At 51.3% G+C, this 22,011-nt stretch overlaps 8 protein-coding genes; 4 read left to right on the top strand and 4 right to left on the bottom strand.

The window, feature by feature from the left end:
- Positions 1-3,033: 3,033 nt before the first annotated feature.
- Positions 3,034-5,620, top strand: RCC_05525 (related to glucan 1,3-beta-glucosidase; the record flags this gene model as incomplete). XM_023770795.1 has 2 exons in its annotated part: positions 3,034-5,186; positions 5,242-5,620. The coding sequence occupies 2 exons, from the start codon at positions 3,034-3,036 to the stop codon at positions 5,618-5,620; spliced, it is 2,532 nt and encodes an 843-aa protein (XP_023626563.1).
- A 1,297-nt stretch (positions 5,621-6,917) lies between these two features.
- Positions 6,918-7,751, top strand: RCC_05524 (uncharacterized protein; the record flags this gene model as incomplete). The annotated part of the gene is made up of 1 exon (XM_023770794.1): positions 6,918-7,751. One exon carries the CDS (start codon positions 6,918-6,920, stop codon positions 7,749-7,751), a length of 834 nt encoding a protein of 277 aa, XP_023626562.1.
- A 1,382-nt stretch (positions 7,752-9,133) lies between these two features.
- Positions 9,134-11,264, top strand: RCC_05523 (related to choline dehydrogenase; the record flags this gene model as incomplete). XM_023770793.1 has 5 exons in its annotated part: positions 9,134-9,357; positions 9,410-9,549; positions 9,602-10,451; positions 10,502-10,566; positions 10,639-11,264. The coding sequence occupies 5 exons, from the start codon at positions 9,134-9,136 to the stop codon at positions 11,262-11,264; spliced, it is 1,905 nt and encodes a 634-aa protein (XP_023626561.1).
- Positions 11,265-11,995: 731 nt separating this feature from the next.
- RCC_05522 (uncharacterized protein) lies at positions 11,996-13,219 on the bottom strand (the record flags this gene model as incomplete). XM_023770792.1 has 2 exons in its annotated part: positions 11,996-12,594; positions 12,652-13,219. 2 exons carry the CDS (start codon positions 13,217-13,219, stop codon positions 11,996-11,998), a joined length of 1,167 nt encoding a protein of 388 aa, XP_023626560.1.
- Positions 13,220-14,138: 919 nt separating this feature from the next.
- Positions 14,139-15,179, bottom strand: RCC_05520 (uncharacterized protein; the record flags this gene model as incomplete). Its single annotated transcript, XM_023770791.1, has 1 exon — positions 14,139-15,179. The coding sequence occupies one exon, from the start codon at positions 15,177-15,179 to the stop codon at positions 14,139-14,141; it is 1,041 nt and encodes a 346-aa protein (XP_023626559.1).
- Positions 15,180-15,373: 194 nt separating this feature from the next.
- RCC_05519 (uncharacterized protein) lies at positions 15,374-16,823 on the top strand (the record flags this gene model as incomplete). 2 transcript variants are annotated; one of them, XM_023770789.1, is made up of 4 exons in its annotated part: positions 15,374-15,421; positions 15,491-15,640; positions 15,691-16,301; positions 16,430-16,823. In XM_023770789.1, the coding sequence occupies 4 exons, from the start codon at positions 15,374-15,376 to the stop codon at positions 16,821-16,823; spliced, it is 1,203 nt and encodes a 400-aa protein (XP_023626557.1). The 2 variants fall into 2 exon arrangements, with proteins under 2 accessions (XP_023626557.1, XP_023626558.1); XM_023770790.1 differs by having other exon boundaries at positions 16,358-16,823.
- Positions 16,824-17,248: 425 nt separating this feature from the next.
- Positions 17,249-18,495, bottom strand: RCC_05517 (uncharacterized protein; the record flags this gene model as incomplete). XM_023770788.1 has 2 exons in its annotated part: positions 17,249-18,268; positions 18,319-18,495. 2 exons carry the CDS (start codon positions 18,493-18,495, stop codon positions 17,249-17,251), a joined length of 1,197 nt encoding a protein of 398 aa, XP_023626556.1.
- A 1,307-nt stretch (positions 18,496-19,802) lies between these two features.
- On the bottom strand, positions 19,803-21,248 carry RCC_05516 (uncharacterized protein; the record flags this gene model as incomplete). Its single annotated transcript, XM_023770787.1, has 1 exon — positions 19,803-21,248. The coding sequence occupies one exon, from the start codon at positions 21,246-21,248 to the stop codon at positions 19,803-19,805; it is 1,446 nt and encodes a 481-aa protein (XP_023626555.1).
- Positions 21,249-22,011: the final 763 nt, after the last annotated feature.

The following is a 22,011-nucleotide window of genomic DNA, read 5'->3' as shown; positions in this document are numbered from 1 at the left end:
TAGAATATAACTAGTAGGAACCTAGTATATATATTAAAGACTACGAAGCTCTCGATAAGTTCGAGGCGTAGGCTCCGCGTAAGCGTAGAGGCCGCATAGTAAAAGAGGCTCGGAAGCAGAGCGGAGTAAAATAGAGGAAGAGTAATAAGAATTAAGTAGTTTTATTACGGTTAGACCTAAAGGGGATTACTTTATAGACTATACTATAAGATAGGCGCATACGCTACGTAAGCCTAGAGAACGCGCTAAGCACTCTACTTAAACTYATTCTCCTCCGCCTCCGACTCCTCGAATAGCTCGTTTCTAGCTAGAGTAGTATCGAAGGCATTAGTAGACTACCCTATTATCTCTAACTACTATATAGACGGTTAGTATTATAGACGTATACGAGGAGTAGGCGAGATACTTATAATACGACCGACTTAAGTAATAGCTATAAGATTGTTTGTTAAGCGAGTAAGATTAGGCGCCTCGACTACGCTGCTTATACGCCGTATACCCGAAGTAGGCTCGTTAATACAGATCTAAGTATCTAACTTAATACTAAAGGTGTTTACCGCCGCCTTATAAGCCGCTTCCTCCTAACTACCCTTCTATATAGTAGTATCTACTAGATTAAGCTCGTAGGCCGTAGCTATAACGCTATCGTAGCGTAGGCGTATCGCTACCGRYACGGGTTTATACTTATAATAATTGTTCCTTTAAGGGAAGTTAGCGCTACGTAAGAGAGGAGCAGGCGTCTCGAATAAGCGTTACTTACTTATAGTAGTCGTACTTACGCTTAAACGAGCTAAAGACCGCGTTATAGCGATAGCTAATACGAAGGTATACTAACCGCGTATAGCGGCGATAGGCCGTAGGTACCTCGACGGCGCGGCGCTTACTCGCCGACGCTTAAGCGGGGGTCGCTAGCGGGTCGGATGCGCTACGCTTACAGGGAGTACGTAGCGGCATAATAAAGAGTAGATGTTTAGAAGAGAAATCTATAAGGTAGAAAGAATGTTAATAAGAGGTAGTTACTAGGGTATATTACTTAGCAAACAACCTACTTAGAGATCTATAGATATAAGACCCTTACGAATAGTAGCGGTAACGTATACGCCGCGTAGTAGGGGACTTATCGACCCTCTCCTCGAGCAGCGGTCGTTAAGGGAATTAAACCCTCGCCCTTCTAGRTACGGTATTTAGCCTACTAGAAGGAGGATAAAGTTCCGAAAGCGGCTATATCCTATATAGCTAGTTTAACTAGCCGGCTTTTATATAAATAGCCCGAAGGTTGCTTAGAAAATAGGCACTTTACTATATAGAGTCTACGGACCCCGAGCGCGACGTATACGATGCGCGCGCGCCTCTATTTCCTAAGACTACGAACTAAGGCTAGTTCGTATAGGGGGAAGGAGGTAATTATAAGGGCCGTATAAGAGCCCTTATAATAACAGGATTAATAGAGGTAGCTAGATTAACTAACCTTAGAGAAGGGAGTGTAATATAACCTAACTGCTTAGCGTAGGCTTAGCGTATRCATAACTCCTACGYATAGCGCAYATTTAACCTATAAGAATTAGTCTTATCTCTAATCGAGTGATTACGGGTGTCTAATACATTACTACATCTTTACCCTTACAATTACGTCGTACGAGTAGTATAGATAGAAGTCTACTTAATTTAGGGAAGGGTAGTAGCGAAAACCTAGGCACCCCCTTTCTTTCGCTTTATAACGCTAAAAGAACTTATTAGGCTCCTCGTAGCTAGACTACTACTTCGAGGCGTAGATAAGCGTCGTTAGCTAACGATCTACTAAGTTATCTTTTAGTCCTTATAGAAGTATTACCTATTATACTCCTTTAGCGAGAGGACGGACTATTAGTAACTAGAAGTAGTAAAAAAGTATTTTATAGAGATACTAAAGAGGCATATATTTACTAATAGAGCCGCTATAATGTCTAAAGCGTATAATAGTAAATAGTATCCTCCGGAGGTTTTTAAGCGACTTTAGGGAGAAGAAGCTAAAGGTATAAAAGTGTCTAAAGGCCTATTTTGCCTCTAAGAGATAACGCTTAACCCTTAAAGTAAGTTAGTGCCTTAGTTTTAAGGCGTTCGATTAATAGATAATTAAACTATATCCGTAACTTAAACGTACTTCCCTAATAAAGTATAGAACTATAAGTTATTAGCCTATCCCGTTTATAGGATAGAACCGGCGTAAGTAGCCGTATATTAGTTCGATTCTAATACCGTGCTCCTAGGGGCATAGCACCTCCGTCGTAGCCTCGGCTAAATAAACATAAACAACTACACCGCACGAAGTGAGGTCCAGAATTTATGCCGAGGCCTAGCGCGGTTTGCAGATCACCGACGATTACTCGGAGAAGCGCAACAAGCGCGCTGCCCTCAACATCATCACATCACATCCGACCTGCATCAACTTGAGGTCTAGGCACAGCCTACCGCTTCATCGTCCTCGGCCATCACTACAACTACTACTACAATATACAGCATGCTTTCCAGGCCAGCGACGAAGCTATCGCTCAACGCAGAAGACATCGCAGCGTATGAGCAGCGCAAGGCGGCGCGGGATGCTGCAAAACGTGACGCGATGGACGACAGCAAGACCAGCTCACAGGAGGGAACTGAAGTGCTGTCCGCTACCACGACCAAGTCGAAAATGACACGCGGGCAGCGCATTGGCCTTGGTAACTCAAGAGGATGAAGGCGGAGAATTGGAGAGCGTTACGAGATCCTAGCCGGGCAAGGCAGTGCGATATCTTCAACATTGGTTCGGTACATTCTCCGCTTCTTTCGTGGCCAGATCTTCGTGTTTCGCATTCCAGGCAGAATGATAAACACGACGTCTAAACGCCCCTCGCTTCGTCCCCGGACTTTGCTGCCCGTGCCCAAACATCAGAACATTCGGACTCCCAAACCTCGCTGGGCATTGATGATTCTCCTTTTACAGTGATCGATAACCGCAACCGTGTGGGATCACCAGAATCAACGACAATTCGTCCACTCCCATTGCCTTGGTCAACCATCATGCCTCTCACCAACGGCTCCAACTTGATGTCTCTTCTTCTCCTCTGCGCTTCTTTCCTCCTCCGCACAGCGTATGCCAACCTGAAAGATGTTCCGCTGTCCCCGGTCGAGCTCCAATTTGACATGGGTGCCGTAGGTGGCGACAATATCAATATCGATCATGTCTACAACCTCGCTGAAGACGAAGCGCCAGCCGGCACCCACCAACACCAGAAGCGCTATGGATCTGGCGAGCCTTACTGGTACGAGTTGATAAAACGACAAGGCAAGGTCATCTACGGTGTAGATCCTAACTACGTGCTGTTTCGGAATGTGAAGGACTTCGGGGCGACCGGCGACGGTGTGACTGATGATACTGCCGCGCTTCAGGCTGMCAGTGAATTCAACGGCCGCTGCGGGGACGTCAACATGACCTGCACGAGTAGCACCACACAACCCGCAATCGTCTACTTCCCACCAGGCATCTACCAGATCTCCAAGCCGGTCATCATGTACTACAACTCCGCGTTCATTGGCAACCATAACGATATGCCTATTCTAAGGGCGACAGTTGATTTTGCCGGCATTGGTCTGTTGGACGCGGATCCATACATTATTCATCAGGATCAGTACTACCAGAATCAGAATAACATGTGGCGACAAGTCAAGAACTTTGTCTTCGACCTTCGCGACGCTCCGCCTACGAACATTGTACAGGGGATTCACTGGCAAATCGCACAAGCCACAAGTCTTCAAAACCTCGTGTTTGAAATGGTTCCCGCCACAACTGGCGACGGCAATCAGCAGATCGGTATTTTCATGGACAATGGTTCCGGTCTCTTTTTCGAGGACATCATCTTCAACGGTGGCCGCTACGGACTGTTTGCCGGAAATCAGCAGGTCAATGTCAGAAACTTGACCTTCAACGGATGCGAGACGGGACTCTTCCAGAATTGGGGATGGATCTTCAGCTACAAGAGTCTGGTGTTCAATGATTGCAACATTGGGATTGACATGAGTCAAGGCGGGCCCATCCCTGCTGTGCACTCTATCGTCGTCGCTGATTCGGAGTTCAACAACTGCAACTATGGTGTGGTCGTGTCTTTTGATTACAACACCATTCCTTACACCGCTGGTACTCTTGTCCTCGACAATGTCGACTTCACTACCGTCCGAGGTCCCGCTGTCATGTATCCCAACCTGACTTCCATCATTCCAGGCGGTCAAGTCATCGACAGCTACATACAAGGCACGAGGTACAGCATCTCTGACGAGCTCGGCCCAAGGAATGGTAGGCAGTGCTATGGCCCAACAGCAACTCAAGAAAGGATTCAAGAGACAGTCGCTCCTTTCGCGAAGCCGCCGAGCCTGCTTGATGCCAATGGCAAGTGGGTGGAGAGGAAACGTCCTCTCTATGAGGGCCGGCCTGTTGAAGACTTCATTTCCATCCTTGACTACGGTTGCGTGGGCGATGGAGTCACAGACGACTCAGACTGTGTCCAGAGCTACTTTGACTCCATCGATGTCGACACACAAATTGCATACGTTGATCACGCTGCATATGTGGTCAGCAAGACTATCACCATACCCAACGATATCAAGATTGTAGGTGAGTTCTGGCCTCTATTCATGATAACTGGTCCGCTCTTCCAAGATGAGTTCAACCCTGTTGTGGCGTTTCGTGTCGGCCAGCCCGGCGACGTTGGTACGACTGAAATCTGCGAGATTCTATTCGAGACAATTGGACCGACTCCCGGCGCCATCTTGATGGAGTGGAACCTGGCAGCGCCTACTCCCGCTGCTGCTGGACTTTGGGATACTCACTGGCGTATTGGAGGCTCCAACGGCACTCAACTCGACTACTCCAACTGCCCACGAGACTCGAACAATGTACACAGTGCAGATCCCGCCTGCTGGTGTGCTTTCCTCGTCCTCCATGTCACTGCTTCGGCGAAGAACATATTGTTCTCTAACATCTGGCAATGGATATCGGATCATGACCTCGATTTACTTCCCAACCGCCAGATTGACATCTACAACGGACGTGGGTTCCTAATCGAATCTCAAGGCCCGATGTGGGTGTACGGATCTTCTTCCGAGCACTCTATGCTCTACAACTACCAGCTCTCCAACGCAAAGAACATTTACATGGGCATGATCCAGAGTGAAACAGCGTCAGTTTTGATTCCACGATACTCTCCTCCTTTCAGCCTGACTGACTCATTCCAGATACTTCCAAGCCAACCCCAACGCCCTTGCGTCCTTCACCCCCCAAGAAAGTTGGAACGACCCCTTCTTCAACGAGTGCACTGCCGTTCAAGTCAATTGCTTCAAAACTGCGGCAATTCGCATTTTCAACAGCACGTACATTTACGTCTACGGCGCCGGATTATACAGTTTCTTCAGCAACTACGATTCGTCGTGCATTCCGACAACTAGTTGCGATACCTACAAGGTTATCATGGAGCAGAGTGAGGCGGTGCATATCTATGGATTGAACACTGTTGCGGCAGTGAATATGGCCGTCGTTGAYGGTGTGGCGATTGCGAGGGGTGATGCGAACGTCAATACTTTTGCTGATACTGTGGCGTTGTTTGAGTATCCTTGAGTGGGAGACTAGGCGGTCAGACCTCGAGACCGGCAGTTGGTTCCTTAGGTGTTGTAGTGCAAGAGACGAAGAAGACTGGTGTATGAAGTGCGCCACATGATTGGTATGACCGATTCGGTAACGAGACTTCACACGTATACCAATTTTTGTCAGCGCTATACACAATCGGCAAAAGTAGCTTGAATTGAGCCAATTGAACGCAGATATTCCACTCACGTGCCATTGAAGTGAGTCGTGATACAAGCGGACCCCTTGCGCCTTGCGAGTTAACTCTGCGCCTGGGCCCTCATATTTGACGGACGTGCTAGATCATTGCGTGATGAGCTCTATATCGGAAGAAGCGAATCTTACTGACTGCATAACGATCTGAGATGGTTGAGTGCGGCAATTCGGTGCCCGGCTTGTCCCAAGGGGGCGAGACTTGTCTTGGCATTTCAGCGTCAGTAGCACGGGAAAGACTTTTTGGCCTGCTGCATCGTTTCGACTTTCACTTCTCAGACACATTCGACACTGGTGTAGGAAGCACTGCTTGATTATCGAAGAATTCCGCCATGCTAGAGGATGCTTCACGTTGTGATGCTCAGAACTAGGGTTAGGGTTGGGGTAGTGGCAGGTCTCGAAGGACGAGCCGTATAGAAGACTACGTTGCGAATTTCTACTTTATTCAGCTAGTGGGGTGTGAGAAATGAGATCTAACAAACTTGTTTCGCAAGATGATGGTACGTGGTTCATGGAAAACATGTTTCTTGAAATTGGCTATGCAGCAGGAGCATGCGCTCGAAGCGGGACTGTGAAACGAGCGTCAGTACAGATCATGTGCACTCACAAAACAGCCCTTTCTCAAATTTGTTGCTAAGAGTTGGCGATCGAACCGCCAAGATCCCATTAAATTAAGTGTCGTTCATTGACGGCCGAGAAATCTTGCCGGAAAACCCGATTCCACGACCATTACACATCTCATTCAGCTCGACGGTTGCCTTGACAGCGGAACTTGACATGCATGATATGAGTAGAACTCCCGCCTCTACCAAGGAGATATATACTGTCGCGCGCTCTCAACAAAAGTCTTTGAGCAACTACAACTGATGTGCAGGGCAGTTCGAACGAATTTGCATGTGAAGCTTGGCCTCATCTGCTTACTGAATCACATATGCACTCCTTCTCCAGCAAACAAACACGAACATCGTCACAAAAACTCCACCAAAGCTCCAGCACCACACTCGAGACATCATCCTCGAGTCACCACCAATCACCACCACATCACAGTCTCGTGTCCACGCTACAGCCAAACATCAACATGGATCTGTCGCCGCTCAGCAAGCTTTCGGCCGAACTTCGCAACGAGATCTATGAGATGGTGCTGATACACAACAACCCCATCATCATCACGGCGGACAACTACACATCAGACATCTACACACCTGGGTTTTCCTCAGAGCGCCACCCTCTTGCGCTGCTCCGCGCATGCAAGCAGACCAGCCGCGAAGCCACTTCGTTGTTCTACGGCAACAACAGCTTCTGTTTCGAATTTGCGCCGAATCTGGAAAACTCGGAGAAGGACGAGCTGTGCCTGCTGCAGAGATTCTGTGCTTCTATCGGCAATGATGCTTTGGTGGGCTTACGCGACATTCACATGAAGGTGGGCAGGAGCTTCCTTGACAGAGCGCCGCCGATATACAGCGAAGAAAGTATCTTGGTACACTCAAGGAATCTCTTAGGGCTGCAAGGGATCTCTGTACTCAACGACCGACTGAAGATCAAGTACATGATTGGAGAATGCTCGTATGTAAATCGGTCGCAGTGGGGACTCGGAGAAGGCGCTTGGGAGGCGTATTACTTCACGGAGCCCATCGAGATCGAAAATTTGGAGATCACACTTCAGGCTGTCATTTTATCTCTACAGCATCSTAAGAGGGCCTTGCCATGGAATGGTTATGTCAATCTGTCCGTCGAGAWTGCCCTCCGCGAGGAGCTGGAGCGCTTCCAGAAAATTGCATTTGGATCTGGAAAAGTCACGAGTACATTCGCGAAGAAGTACAGGCGCAGCTTTGTCATTGAGATGGAGGTCTGGCAGTGGACACCGACTGCTTGCGTGGGAGCCAGGGGCAAGGAAGAAATGTCCACAATCTAGAATGGACTCAAGGGATGCCTTAGGGCAGGCGGTGTTTTCCAAACTTGCCAGCGGGGACTCGGAGAGCACCTCATATTGAGGAGGACTACGAACCAGCTTCAGGACTTTGCATGCGGTTTCACAGCACGACCGTCGCAGCGTAAAGACTTGAATGCTTCGTGGGCCTGGCAGCGATGTTAGGGACAGCTTCTTCGCGAGTTGAAGTGTTTCAATTCAAGACTGGTTGATTTGTTGTGTTGCTATCGATTGATATGACTCAGCTGTTGGGCTTTCGTGTTCCACGCCCATGTGTTGAGAAAGTTCCACGCCCATGTGTTGAGAAAAGACTGCCCGTGGTGGACTCAGATGGAGACTGCCGAGAGACTGCCGAAGATAATCACGTGATACCTCCCGGGTCGATCCGGACCCCGCAAGTTGCCGGAGTACCTTACCTGTAGGGATCGGGCTGTCTTCTCTCCTCGGTTCGAGCTTCTTCTTGCTCTAAACCCGAACGAGGTCATGGCGCTTGCTAAACGAGAAGAGCCACCTTGACCAGCGGTCCTGAGCGTGACCATGTTACCTTCATCGCGACCGATACCATGCCGCGCTGAGCAAGACGGCTGAGCCTTTCCAGCAACCTGCGCCTGGGTAACGAGCAAACTGGCGTGGTTTCCGCGATGAGGAGAACGAATTTATCTGGACTGTCACGATGGTCTTCGCCTATTGTAATGTTTATTAGGCACTGGGCAGAGGCTAGTGTGAGTAGCGCAGGAAGCTCGCCTCGAGCTCGCGTCCATGTTGAGGTTCTTCCCATATCAGAGGCCCACATGGACAGCGGGCCTGCTGGGCGACCCGCAATCCTTCAAGGTAGGGACTCGGATAAGGCTTCTCGAGAGTGCTTACGACCCTGGCTCAGATTAATAACAGGAACAGAAAATGGCACCACGGTGTCTTGATTCTTGGCCCTATGAAGTCAGCGCCTGATGAGGTCTCTRTCACGCCGAGGGACAAGTGCAACTTCGGCATTTTTCTCCAGGAAACTCTGTACCTTTTACCTCTTTGGGATAGGAAGATCGACGCTGCCACACATGATCAGCGGTTCTCGAAATGCTTATTGGCATCCAGGAATCTCCAACCGAACGGCTCATGGTTCTACCCAATGACAGAGTGGAGAGTCTCGAAAACCCCTCACGCTGTTCCAATCCGGGAAGAAACTAAGAGGGATGTGTGATGCGGGAGAAACCGCCTGGTCTATGCGATGATTGATCCTTCAGCCGCAGATGAGAGGCCAACAACAGCAAACTCTGAATTGACTCGCCACAAGCCACGAGCATATAAACGGTTCAGTCATTTCCCCAGTTTTCTCCTGCTGCGCACCGTTGATCTTGTCGCTTTCATTCACAATGGGTCTCAAGTCACTGTTCTCCTTGGGTCTGCTCTCTCTCGCAGCGGCCGCACCTGCAGCAGAACCCCGACAAGAAACTCAGTATGAGTACATCGTAGTTGGCAGTGGAGCCGGTGGTGGACCTTTGGCATCTCGCCTTGCGCGTGAAGGCCACAGCACTCTGTTGATCGAGGCTGGTGATGATCAGAGCAGCAATCCAAACACGACTATCCCCATTTTCCAGTGAGCATGACCCAAACTCAGACACGCAACAAGTATACTGACGGCAAGAAAGAACGCTCGTCTCAGGAGACCCTGCCATCCGTTGGGATTACTATGTTTCCCACTACCAAGATCAACAACAGGCTGTAAAGGACCCGAAGTACAGTTACGACACCCCGAATGGAGAATACACTGGCTTGACACCTCCTGCTGGTATGGCAACAAAACTGCGATACATCATCACGATCAAGCTGACAATCCACAGGTGCGACCCCTAAAGGAGTTCTCTACCCGCGTGCTGGTACTCTCGGTGGATGTGTGACACACAACGCCCTCATCTTCATCACAGCCCATGATTCGGACTGGGACGACATCGCAAGCCTCACAGGCGATGCTTCATGGCTCTCTAGGAACATGGGCAAGTACCTGGACAAAGTCTACGAGTGGCAACCTGTGAACCCAACAGACCCATCCATTCTGCTTAAGGACCCGCAACTCGTCCGGCAGCTCGCTGGTGGTGCTGGTGTGATCTCCCCTGGACTCAATCCCCTCAGGCCATACGTCGGCCTTGGAAACGCACTTCTCAACGACCCCAACGCTCGCGTTGCAGGTCGCGACTCCACTGAGGGTTTCTACCCAATTCCTTTGATTGCCGAAGGCGGTGCGAGAAAGAGTGTTCGCGAACACATTCTGGATACTGTCGCTCAGGGGTTCCCTCTCACCATCAAGACCAACACCTACGTCACAAAGGTCATCTTCGACAAGTCTGGCGACACTCCAAAGGCAACTGGCGTGGAGTACCTTGAGGGAAGCTACCTCTACCGCGCCAGCCCTCGCAGCGGTGGTTCCCAAGGAAAGCCTGGCTCAGTCAATGCTACAAAGGAAATCATCCTCGCAGGAGGCACCTACAACACCGTCCAGATGCTCAAGCTTTCCGGGATTGGCCCCAAGGATGAGCTCAAGTCCTTCGACATCCCGGTTCTTGTCGATTTGCCAGGCGTTGGTACCAACATGCAGGATCGTTACGAGATTGGTCTCAACGTCCAGCACAAAGAAGACTTCCCCATCCTGAAGGGCTGCACACTGGACGCCAAGGATCATGACGAGTGTTACAAGTAAGTGCATTTATTGCCGCGTTGTCCTCTCATCTGCTGACACCTCCAAGGCAATGGATGAATGGCGCCCCCGTCCTCGCCCAACGAGGAGCCTACGCTACAGACGGTCTTGCCGGTAAGTCCTCGTCACACCCAGATATCACCAAACTGGCCACCGCTCATCAGACGTAATACTAACACCTCCCAGCGACCATGGTCGCTCATTCCGACTACGCGGATAACGCCGACGTTGACATGTTCATCTTCGGCAGCCCAGCAAACTTCACTGGTTACTTCCCACAGTGGTATGACCACATCATCGACAAACACAACTTCTTCTCCTGGTACACACTCAAAGCTCACACGCGCAACAACGCCGGAACTGTCAAACTCCGATCCAAGGATCCTCTCGATGTCCCACAGATCGAGTTCAACTACTTCAGCTCTCCAGGCTCAGACAAGGATCTCGCATCCATGGTCCAAGCCCTCAAGATGTCCCGTCAAGCTCTCGACAAGTACAACAACGAGGCAAGTCTGGCTCTCATCCCAGGCAGCAAATTCGAGGAGTTCTTCCCAGGTCCCAAGGTCCAGACCGATGCGCAGCTTGCAGAGTATATCAAGGACCGGACTTGGGGACATCACGCTTCGTGCTCGGCACCAATTGGTGCTGACGGTGACAAGAACGCTGTGCTTGATAGCAAGTTCCGTGTCCGGGGTGTCAACGGCCTGCGTGTTGTTGATGCTAGTGTGTTCCCCAAGATCCCAGGTGTCTTCATCCAAGCACCGATCTTTGTTATGAGCGAGAAGGCTGCGGATACCATCCTTCACGGTTAAAAGAGGGAAGCAGAGAATACTACAGTGTAAATATTGATGAATGAGATGTCTTACGAGTTATTCTCCGCTGCACGTTGATACATATGTATGAATGTATGTATATTGTGCTCTCGATCCGTTCTATTATCAGTGTCTTGTTTTGGCATTATCAAACTTTGCATCCCCGGAGACCGTGTTCGTTAATCATACTTATGATAAATTCATGTCCTACTGCGCGCATTCAAAGAACGAGAATCCTCTCCGCTCCCCTCCCGTTGTTCCCAAATGATAATTAGCACAACCGACTCATCTCCTTCGCGACGAAATGAGCATCCGCACCATCCCAGCTCGCTCTATCAATCACCTCCTGAGGGCTTTTCGTCCCTTTTCTCAACGCTAGATTGCTCGTCTTCAACTTCACCGTCGTTTTCTTTTACGCCTTCGACGCCAGCTGCACCATGCGAGCCATCCGTTTTCAAGCCCTCATGTTTTTTGCTTTTCGTGACGCCAGCATCATGCAGGCTACGTTCAGTCCCTTTCCCAAACCACGTGAAGTTAGGATGAAGTCCACTGTCTATTTTGTCATCATCATCAACATCATCATCTTCTACTTCTTCCTTCGCCTTGCTTTCGGTCCCAGCGTGCTCTGCCACGTCTACCAACGACCGAATTGCCTTGTATTGGGTGATCGGTCGGCGGAGAATTGACTGACCCATGCTACCCGCAGGTCGAGGCCCAACTCGCGGTGTCGGCTAGTAACCGGGTGGAGCACCCGCGCCGGTCGCCTGGGCACCATTCCCGCCGGAAGCACCATCAACAGCGCCGCCGAGAGAGTGTCCACCACCTTCGCGCATGACTTCCAACGTGCTGGGAAAGTAAGGCTCGACACCCCAGTTTCGCAGGTAGGCGCCAGTCTTTTCGATTCTCTTGATCTCGCGCTGTACTCCCCAGCTCTCCCCCTCTTCTCGGAATCTGCCTCGTACGACCTCCACCATGGCGTCGTCCAGTCGTCCGTAGAAGCTTCTTCGCTCCGCAATGTCATCCTCGTCTCCATTCTCCAGCCCCCCGTGGGAGTTCAGGTTCCCGCCCAGCTTCAGCAAGAGATCGAATGCGTGACGCGGTCCTGAGGGCAGTGCTGACAGGCGCGAGATGTCCGGTAGAAACTTGAGCATGCAGGCGGAGAATGATGGGGTGGGTAGGGAGTCGTTGAGATCATCTTGCAGTCGGTGAAGGTCGAAATTGACGATAGTGATCTTGCGGTCGAGCTGAGCGTTGAGGGTTGCAGCACCGTGGGTCGGAGAGGAGGCATGGGAGGCATCGTCCATGATCTGAGCGATGGAAGGTGGAACATCTACACGGCGCTGATGTTAGTCTCACGTTACCCAGAAATTGAAAGGATGACACTGACCGGGTCGCAGCCCTCTCTTGTCAATCCAAGCATGCACTTCAGTCCGCTGTCGCTCCAACGCATCGATGTAGGCTTTGAGATCAGCAATCTCGCCCTCCAGTCCATCAATCTTGTCACTGTATGGCCTGATGGCTTGATTGAAGGCCTGCAGCAGGAGATCCGGCGCGGCATCTGTTGTTGGCGTGGAAGCTACTTTCCCAGTGTCGTAACTGCCGTATCCGTTCGTGTTGATGTTGGTGGGCGGTTGCTGCCTGCCGGAAGCGTACTGCGAAGTTGCCGCGGTCGGTGAGCTGTACTGGTCGTGCTGCTGCTGCTGCGGTCGTCGGCTGTTGCTGGCGTACATGCCGCCGCTATTGTTGGTGTTGTTGTTCATGTTGGACTCGCTGTATGCGCGAGCGATTGGGTTATCGCGAGGCTCGTCAGTCGGAGTGCCGCCGTACTTCTCGTCGTAGCTCGCAGCTCTGTTGTTGGTCTGATTGGTGCTGTTGTTGTCGTCCTCGTACCGATCGACGTAGGATTGGCTGTTGCTGCGGGATCTGGAGCGTGAAAGGCGCTTGAAGAAAACCATCGCGTGGGAACGGTAGAAAGTGGAGGGTGGGAAAAGCAATATTGCGATGGTTCAAGCAGCTGCAACGATTTCTTTGTTTTGTGGCTGTAAGTTTGCGGAGCCGGACGGTCGTTGCGGTGGTTTGATGGCGGAAGATAGCGAGGTGAGTGATATTGTTGGTGGATGGGAACGAATAGAAACTCTTGACGATGAGTGCCCGATCGTACACAATAAGCTGGAGAGGCTGGTGATTATTGTGATGAATACAGCAACCAATGCGTGGGGTGGCTGGTCAAGCGTGCACGACAGGGGTTCTTTCCGACGGAGATCTTCGTTGATACCTTACCTGTAGTGAAAATTGACGACAGGTAGAATAGAGCAAGAGTRTCTCAGGAGGGCCCTACCATACTTATAAGTGTGCCCTCCGTCACTCCTTGGAATACCTCACGGCATCATCAACACATGCTCGACCAAAGGGACTCTTGCGAAGAAGGATGACTGTGAGAGCAGGCAGTGGGGAAAGCTCCGGCGGCCCCACAGGGGACCGCCGATCTACGTTCGCGCCATGACCAGCTTGTGAAATTTGCCGAGAGGCTGGGAGACGACACGGTTTCGACTTCAAACTCTTTTGCACTTCACCCAGCGAGGACAAGGAGGACGTATCGGGATCAAATCATTCGCGCCATGGCCGCAAGGCTCGTATCACTCTCTATGGGGTATCTTTGCGCTGTCTTCTGTCTTTGCCTCAGCCTGTCGTTGAACTCCTCAACCCCGAACGCCCGGTCTGCCCGATCGAACCGACCCTCGCAACGTCCCCAAACTCCTTGGAGCCCAATGTGCACACCGGCACTGACTGCTCGTGATTTTGAGATCCTTGACTCCGCAACAACAAAGCCCAACATCATCTATGCCATCCATGTCATCTCGTACGCGGCCCACATCAGTTGTTAAAGATGACCTCCTTGCAGTTGGGGCACTTGGCCAAGTGCTGCGGCCACTGCTTCGTCTTCTTGACCCTCCAAACAAAATCAGTGAATTCATCGTGGTCCAAAAACTCATACATGGCTTTGCCCGCCGGCTTGCCCTCCTTCTTCTTTTCATTCAATCCCACCACGAGCTTATCCAACTTGCACTGACAAATCTTCCTCCCAGAGCTCTCCGACTGCTCCAGCGTGTAATCTCCACTTCCATCCCGCTTTGGCGTCGTGATGGAGAAGCGGTATAATGCGTACTCCTCAAACTTGTCCAGTGTCCAGATTGGGCGCTGCAGAGTGAGAATGTACTTGGGAATGAGGTCTGCGTAGCTGCCTAGACTCTCCAGGTAACGCAGTGTGCAGCCATCCAATGTGGCGCCAGCGTCGAAGTGAACGGCGGGGTTCTCAGCGAGATAGATTGGCAGGGCTTCCCAGCGGAGCTGTTTGCAGGTTTGTGTAATGCCGGGTACGTTGTAGCCGACTGATGTGTGCAGACAGCGTCCAATACCACAGGTACGGAAGGGCATGGTGACGAGGATCGGATCCATGCCGAGGGTCGCAAGCTGATAGATTTGGTTGCGTATTTCACCGGGCAGCTTGATGAGCGTACCGATGTCTGAGGCTGGGCATGGGGTGGTCTGATAGGAAGATATCAGGGACGCCTTCTTCAGCTTGGCCTTCAAACGAAAGGCTGCGGGCTGAAGTTTGGGTTTCTTGTTGGCTGAATCCGCGGCAGATCGAATGTCTGGAAACCAAAAGGCCATTTGATCGACCTGTTCGTCGCGGTCGCCGGACTTGTGGAACGACACACGCAACTTCTTGAGCTCTCTGCTCTGGATCCTGAGATCGGACGGAGTCGGAATGGGCTCATCGCAGCTGCGGCGCGCATGGCGTTTGCTGCAGAAATCTGGACCTTCGAGCAGCTTGGCGACGGAGTGGAGTGGGATGCTGGGATCGAGGGGGATCTCCTCCTTGCGACGTTCCTCCTCGGAGACGTGGAACACCATGATGAGCTAGCGATCTTGGTGATGTTTTCCTCAAGTGCACGGTGGTCGCATGATGATGATGATGTTAAAGTGGCAGATCATTTGAGGGACGCGAGACGCGGGATGCGGACGCGAGGTACAGGGCATTTGGGAACACGCTAGCAGCTAATCCCTGCACATCTGGGGGCACATTTCTGGAAGCCGCCATCCGAGTGATGACTGATGAAGCATTGGAAGGTCGGCGTCACAACAATTGGACCACGGTGCGAAAACACCTCACTGCCCTTGCGCGTCGCGGACCAAGGAGCACAACAACTGACCATCCGTCCCAGACTTCTCATTTCACTATGACCAACATTCCGCCAATGAGCGTCGACGAGCAGCTGGCTCACATCCAGCGCCAAAAGGGCTACATGGAGAAGCTGTTAGAGTTGGATCTACTGGAGCAGCGTGYGAAGGGCTTGCAAGGCGGAGCGGTATTCGTGTGTCATCCAAGCTGCCTGAATGAGAACAACATTGACATGCCGGGCAGGGACAAGCACATCTTCCCACCCCGTCACAGCCTATGCAGTCCATGGAGAGGCCAACCCCGACTCCAAGTGCGACTATCACCACCATAGACCTCACCACACCATCGCCGCGGGCACTGCAGATGAAGAGAGAGCCCAAGCAGGAGAAGAGCACTTCTCCAGCGCCCGCTGCCGTGGTCAACCAAGAGCACGCTCAGCAGAGCAACATATCACCAGAAGCTGATCAGGCTCCAGTTGAGGCTCGCGCCAGTCGCAAGCGACCGCGTGGAGATGCTGACGGCCAGCCATCTGATGCAGGCCTGCCGACCAACGCCATTCCCAGCCAAGAGGAAGCGGCTTCGGCCAATGGTCGGGCATCCAAGGCCAAGAAAAAGTACCAAGGCGATCCTCTCTTCGCTACAGTGGTCGATGACCCGGAATATCGCACCATCATCAAGGCACCCGACACCGCCGAAGGCGAGAGCCTGGTCGAACTGAACTGCAAATTCTGTGGTGCAAATTGCGCTACCGGCTCCGGTACCAAATTGCTCTTCAAAGGAGACAGCTCTTGGCGTGGCCACATCTGTGGGATTCACCGACGCGATGTGCCCGCCGGTATCAGGGTCACCGCACAGTAAGTACATTGAAACGAGGCCTTCTAACTTCGCGATTAGCTGAGGCCTCAGACAGAGCCAATCAAATCACTTGCGTTTTCGCCCTCAATGTACAAGACACCGCTGACCATTTCCCCCTCGCTCTTAGGTATCTCCTTGAGAACTGTGTCACGATGAGAAAGCTCACCCCAGATGAAACCAACGCGGTTTACGACCACAAGCACACTGAATTTGCGGTGGTCCCCAAGGTGTTCCCCCCCGCACCCAAGAGCAAGCGCCCTAAGGTCAACGCCGCTAGGATCTACGGAGAGGACGAAGCCGAGAAACAAATGCTGGAGGCTGTCGAGGCGCCACTCAACCGCGCAATCGCAGACCGTGAGATGATTGGCAACGAGCGCAACTTCTATCCCAACGACGAGGCCGGAGACGACTCCGACTATGCGGAGTATGCTCAAGAGGACCGCCCGTTTGAAATGTCCACTCGCAAAGGCGGACGTCGTACTAGGGATACCCCCGATTTTGCGGTCGGACGAGTAGAGTGAAGTCTGACTCTCTTTAACTCTCGCTCCTAAGGGCGCGGTCCGAATCAGAGGCACGAGTGTGCATGGTGTAACGGTTTAAATGCTCCCACGGTAGGAGGCATTAGCCGAAGAAGCCTTGTGCTCGCTGTGAGCAAGCGCTTGCTGAGAACTCGAGATGCGTGATAGGTAACATTCACCTCATGGAGAAACAAGTATCATCTCTGTTGCACTGTCGCTTTTCATTTCCTTAAATGTCGTATCATCATGCAAAGCAAGAATAAGTTAACTAGCCACACGAAATCTCTCATCGTTCAATCTCTCGAACCTGGGCATTGCTCAATATCCGAAGCAACCGCTTTTGTTTCCTCCCTTGGGACGAGTCATCGACCACTATCCCTAGAGGTCCTTGACTAGGACACAAGTTATCCCTTTGGAGAGTGGCTTGCTTACAATCTCCTAGTGTGCTTCTTAGTTGGCAAGTCGTAGTCCTCGTCGTCATCGTCGTCCCCATATGCTGGGCCAACCTTAACAGGTCGCTTTCTTGGAATCGACTTCGACTGCCCCCCCTGCTTCACACCGCTCTTCCCCGTACTAGCAATGTTTCGCTTTCCCTTCTCACGTGGTCCACGGATCTTCGAATTCTCCTCGCTTGCCGCTGCGAGATAGTGGCCCACGGCGTACGCACCGACCTTTCTAGCCAACATGTCCTTGACTTCATCATCCGTCAGAATCCGATGGGTGAATTTGCGCACAATCCCCAAGAGACTCAAACTCTCGCCCGCGTCTATCTTGCTCGGATGGCAGATTCGATAGTGTGACAGAAATCCGTTTGCGCCGTTGAAGAATTTGAGCTGGCCCAGGGCGTTATGCTGTCTAGAAGCGTTGCCTTTGCAGACCTGGCAACGGAGTTCGACGTATCCATCACCATCGGGATTGGTGACTAGGGTTGAATACTCTGTGTGCGTCACCAACTCCTTCTTCACTGGCGTCGGTTGGATTTGGTCCGAGAGAATCGGAGTTCCAGCAGGAACCTCTGGGGTCGTGACCTCCGCCGGAGGCTGTGTTTTTACCTGATTCTGACCCTCACCAGAAGTCTCCGGAGGTGGACCGTTCACATGACTAGGACGGGGTTCGCGTTCTTCGCCATCTGCGATTGACGTCAAATCGATGAGATCACCTGCAACTTCTCTCGCTCCCGCAAATGTTGCAGGGCCAGGGAGACCATGAGGTACAGCGTTAGGTATCTCTGGCTGCTGTACTGCCGGTTCTCTGTGTTCTCCAGGCTCGTGGGTGTGTCGCTCAGTTGCAACTGCCACAGGTCGTGGCATTGCGRCTTGCAAGCGCGTATGTGCTTGTTGGGCCATCTTCGGTCGAGCCAACTGTCCTGACCCCAGACTCTGTGGTCCAGGTCCAGGACGATTGTGATGAGGGCCGCCACCGTTTGAGACTTGGGTCCGGACCAAAGCCTAGGACATTGTTAGACATCATTCGTTTGTGTGAAGCACAGGCACCTCACTAGTTTCCTCTCGATCTCTGCCAGGTAGCGGCAGTCGATCCGTTGTAGCACAGCCTCCCTTGCATGCTCCAGCTGCCGCATGGTCTGAAGTGGATTCGAGTTGTGACGATCTCCGCCTTGGTTCTGGTCGGCGCGGTCAGCGCCGCCTTGGCCGTGGCCATGGATGTTGATGTTCATGTTCAAGAGTGTGAACCACTGTGGGACGATGTGTGGTGAGTGTGAAGGGTGGATGGTGGTCAAAGTGGATGAAGGAAGGTGGTTGTCTGAGAGAAGATGTGTTGAGTGGCCTTTGACAAGATTTATAGGAAGGCAGGGACCGTGCGATCAAGGCTAGTGTCACTAGCGTCCCTGCACGTGAAGCCGAAGCTCCAAGTGAAACTGGCACTGCAGCTGAATTGGCAATGTGAAGTGAGAATCATTCAACTCAGGCAGTCCGCTTTCAGCTCAAAGGCTGTGACGCAGTACTATCGATAACTCTGAAGCTGCTAGAGCTCTTATCACTACTGGTAAAATCGCCGGTCAGAGGGAAAAAAGCAGTTGAGAGGTCACATATCGTTAATCGGTCATTATGTTGATGATTATACTACAAGTCGGAGTCACTTAAAAATCCAGAATCAGCGCCGGCAAAACAATGGGTTTGCCATTTGGCAAATGAAAGTAGCAACGGAGATACACGCCACATTCAGAGAGATCACAAAGCACTTCTTACGCTTAGAGTAACCAGGGCTTACTCATATATCCAATCAATTCCAGGGCTAGGAGCTAGAGGAGATGCTCTCGAAGCGGTAGCGAGCATTTACAGCGACAGCGCTGACTGGCAAGTGGTCTAAACTCATTTGAGAGGCATCCACCGCATACTATGGTCGAATGGGGGCAATCTTGATGGAAGCCACCTCGGAAATTCATGTGCGTTGTATATATATGTTGAAAAGCGCTTTTGTAGAGATGAACAGACGTTAAGTAGACGTCCCTTTTACTTCTCTTATGGATATAATAAGGACATTAGTCCTTCCGTCGCTGTGACGTGGTATGAACCGCCATTCTCTCTAGTAGTTCTTCTAGCGGGCAGTGAGCACCGAGGCATCCGGTCAAACAATGTCACTAAGAGATGTTCAATGGACGTAGTTGAAAGCAATCTCGCTTGGTCATATGTTTGCTCTTCGTGGAGAGATGAAAGTCTTGGAGGTGCGGAAATGTCAGAGTTTCTGGTATGGGAGCGACATCAATTTCAGACGTCCCGCCCTCTAATGATCCTCCACCGTATGGTAGAAGACCCTGCCTGCGTAGCAGTAATCCGACACTCCTGTTGTAAAGCTGCGGAAGAGAGCAGGATGTGCAGAACAAGCGGAATATGGGAGCGTCCGTCCACGWCGAACTATCGCCTGAAGACTTGATGTGAATCGCATTCAATGGCTCTTCGCCCCGAGGCACTCCAAACAGTTTATTCGTGKGAGTTGTGGGCTAAGCATAGTCTAAAAATTCCCTTACGTGAGAAGATCTAGTGAGACCGATGTGTAAGTGCTTAGACGAGGTAGCTCTCCGCCACAGATCAGATACTTCTCCATGGCAGCCGTGAAAGTCGTACGCCAATACTCGAAGTTGTAGTCAATGTCCCTTGACATGAACATTCCCGAGAGGCCCACAGATTTGAGATTCGGACATTGACCAGCAAGCGCCTGAAAGAAGCTATTGGGATCGCCCTTGGTAAGGAGGACTTGCCCTAGACGGAGTTCCTGTAAGCTGTCTCGATACTTCAGCACCAAATCAAGCAAATCTTGCTCAGGGCACTGGAAGCACTGCAAGTCCAGAACTCTAATCGCAGGCCATTGGGGAGAGGGAATGATGTCCTTTAGATCTATCATCAAGTCAGGCAAGTAGGTCCGGATACCGGCTACTGCGATATGTTCCAGGAGAGGAGCCTTGGACAAAAAGCGCGCAAGACGTCCGTCTCGAAACGATTCAGTTACCCGTGTAGAGGCATCCCAATAGCTTTCCCGCTCCGCTTGCCTTTCGAATTGCTCGACTTTGGCAGCTATAGTCTCATCGTCATCATCGTCGTCGATGTCAATATCCAGCTCGCGGTCGAATGCGATCTTAGTGTTGATTTTCAGATCAATGGTCTTGAGACCTGAGATGGCCTTGTAGATGTGCTCCATGTGCTCCTCAGTCTGACCGAAGAATTGGAACGAGATCGGATACACATGTAAGGAGGATGGCTTCCGACCAGTAGCCTGAGCAGCCATCAAAACCTCATTTAGCGATCTCACACCAAGTCTGCTTGTAGCATTGTCGCCACAGGGATGTATCATCCCCTTTCGGAAGGCTTCCACACTGCGCCAGGCTGGGTGGTGGTCGTTCATGGCCACAATGACGGTGTCAAGCTTGCTGCATTTTTGGAACATGTATTCGATACATTCTTCTGCACGATGCTCAAGCATCATTTCGTTCTGGTCTTCCGAAAGTAGATTGTAATGATCGTATGCAGCTCTAAGTTCCTTGCGGCTGTGCTTGTTCTCCTCGAGCACGAGGGATCGATTGGGCTGTCTTAAACGAAACCGCCGCTCACGGTCTGTTTCGTCTGGGACAAAAGTGGTGTCTGGAGGCTCTGGTCCCTCAATAGTAGTCGTGGACCGGACTGATTGTTTCCGAAATTCGTTCCAAAGACCAAAGTCCGGACCGAGCCAAGGCACTCGATCGCTCTGGAAGGTAAGGCGCTTGACATTCTTAGCGATGCGAGAGTTATCGATGATGCTTTCGGCCGTTTCAAAGTCTTCCCTGGCGAAGAACAAAACAACTTCGTGGAGGAAATGCTCATCTGCAATAGTGGCCAGAAGTTTGGATGTGAGGCGAAGAGATCTGATTTCGGACTTTGAGCAAAATGTGCATATAACATGTAGGAGCTCTAGTGGGAGGTCGTCGAACAAAGACATGCTACCTTGGGCAATGCAGTCTTCGTAGCTGAGATTCTGGATGATGGAAAGGAGATGAGGTTGGAAGCCGGATATTGTAACGCGAGACTAACACGCTAAATCTTGGCGCAACCAGACCTTGACATCGACCTCACCTGCGTCATGAGCATGATCATCTACCTTGTCCGCACAGCTATGAGGAGAATATGTCCATACCCCAATCAGCTGCAGAAGACCGTGGATAATTGGCCGCCGCTCGGAATAGGCGACGAAGGTGAAACCTCTACCTTACCCCTACGCCTACTGCCAAGAGAGAGCCCTACGAACACTTCTCCCGCATCGCATGTGATTCCCACCTAATCTTGGCTTAGCTGAAGTCTTCGCTTCGTATCGGCCCTCTGATAAACAATCAGTACCTCGGCGACTTAATACCAGACGGATGCTGTTCCGGGACACTGTTTTCTCTTGGATCGACGGAGACGCACTCCGCCTTGGTGAGATGCTACTTCCCCGCACGTACCTCCATAAGGTGCGGAGTCAGTACATGTACAATGTACATATTCACTCACCTTAATGGTCAGTCCACGAATAAGAAGATGCGGTGATGCTGCGGTTGCTGTCCCGGATGCCCATATTTTAAGACCTACTTTGCGGGGCTGACGATGCTACTGAGGAGAATGGTATATCCGCCGTGGACAGAGCGCCGGTACCGTGGCCACCGACATGTTGAGAAGAAATGCCATTAAGACGAGAGCTCGAACGTTTGCGACGGAGTGCCAATGAT

The sequence above is a fragment of the Ramularia collo-cygni genome, assembly GCF_900074925.1.
Source record: "Ramularia collo-cygni strain URUG2 genome assembly, contig: RCC_scaffold07, whole genome shotgun sequence".
Taxonomy (NCBI): domain Eukaryota; kingdom Fungi; phylum Ascomycota; class Dothideomycetes; order Mycosphaerellales; family Mycosphaerellaceae; genus Ramularia; species Ramularia collo-cygni.
This window is presented reverse-complemented; position numbering and strand designations above follow the sequence as displayed.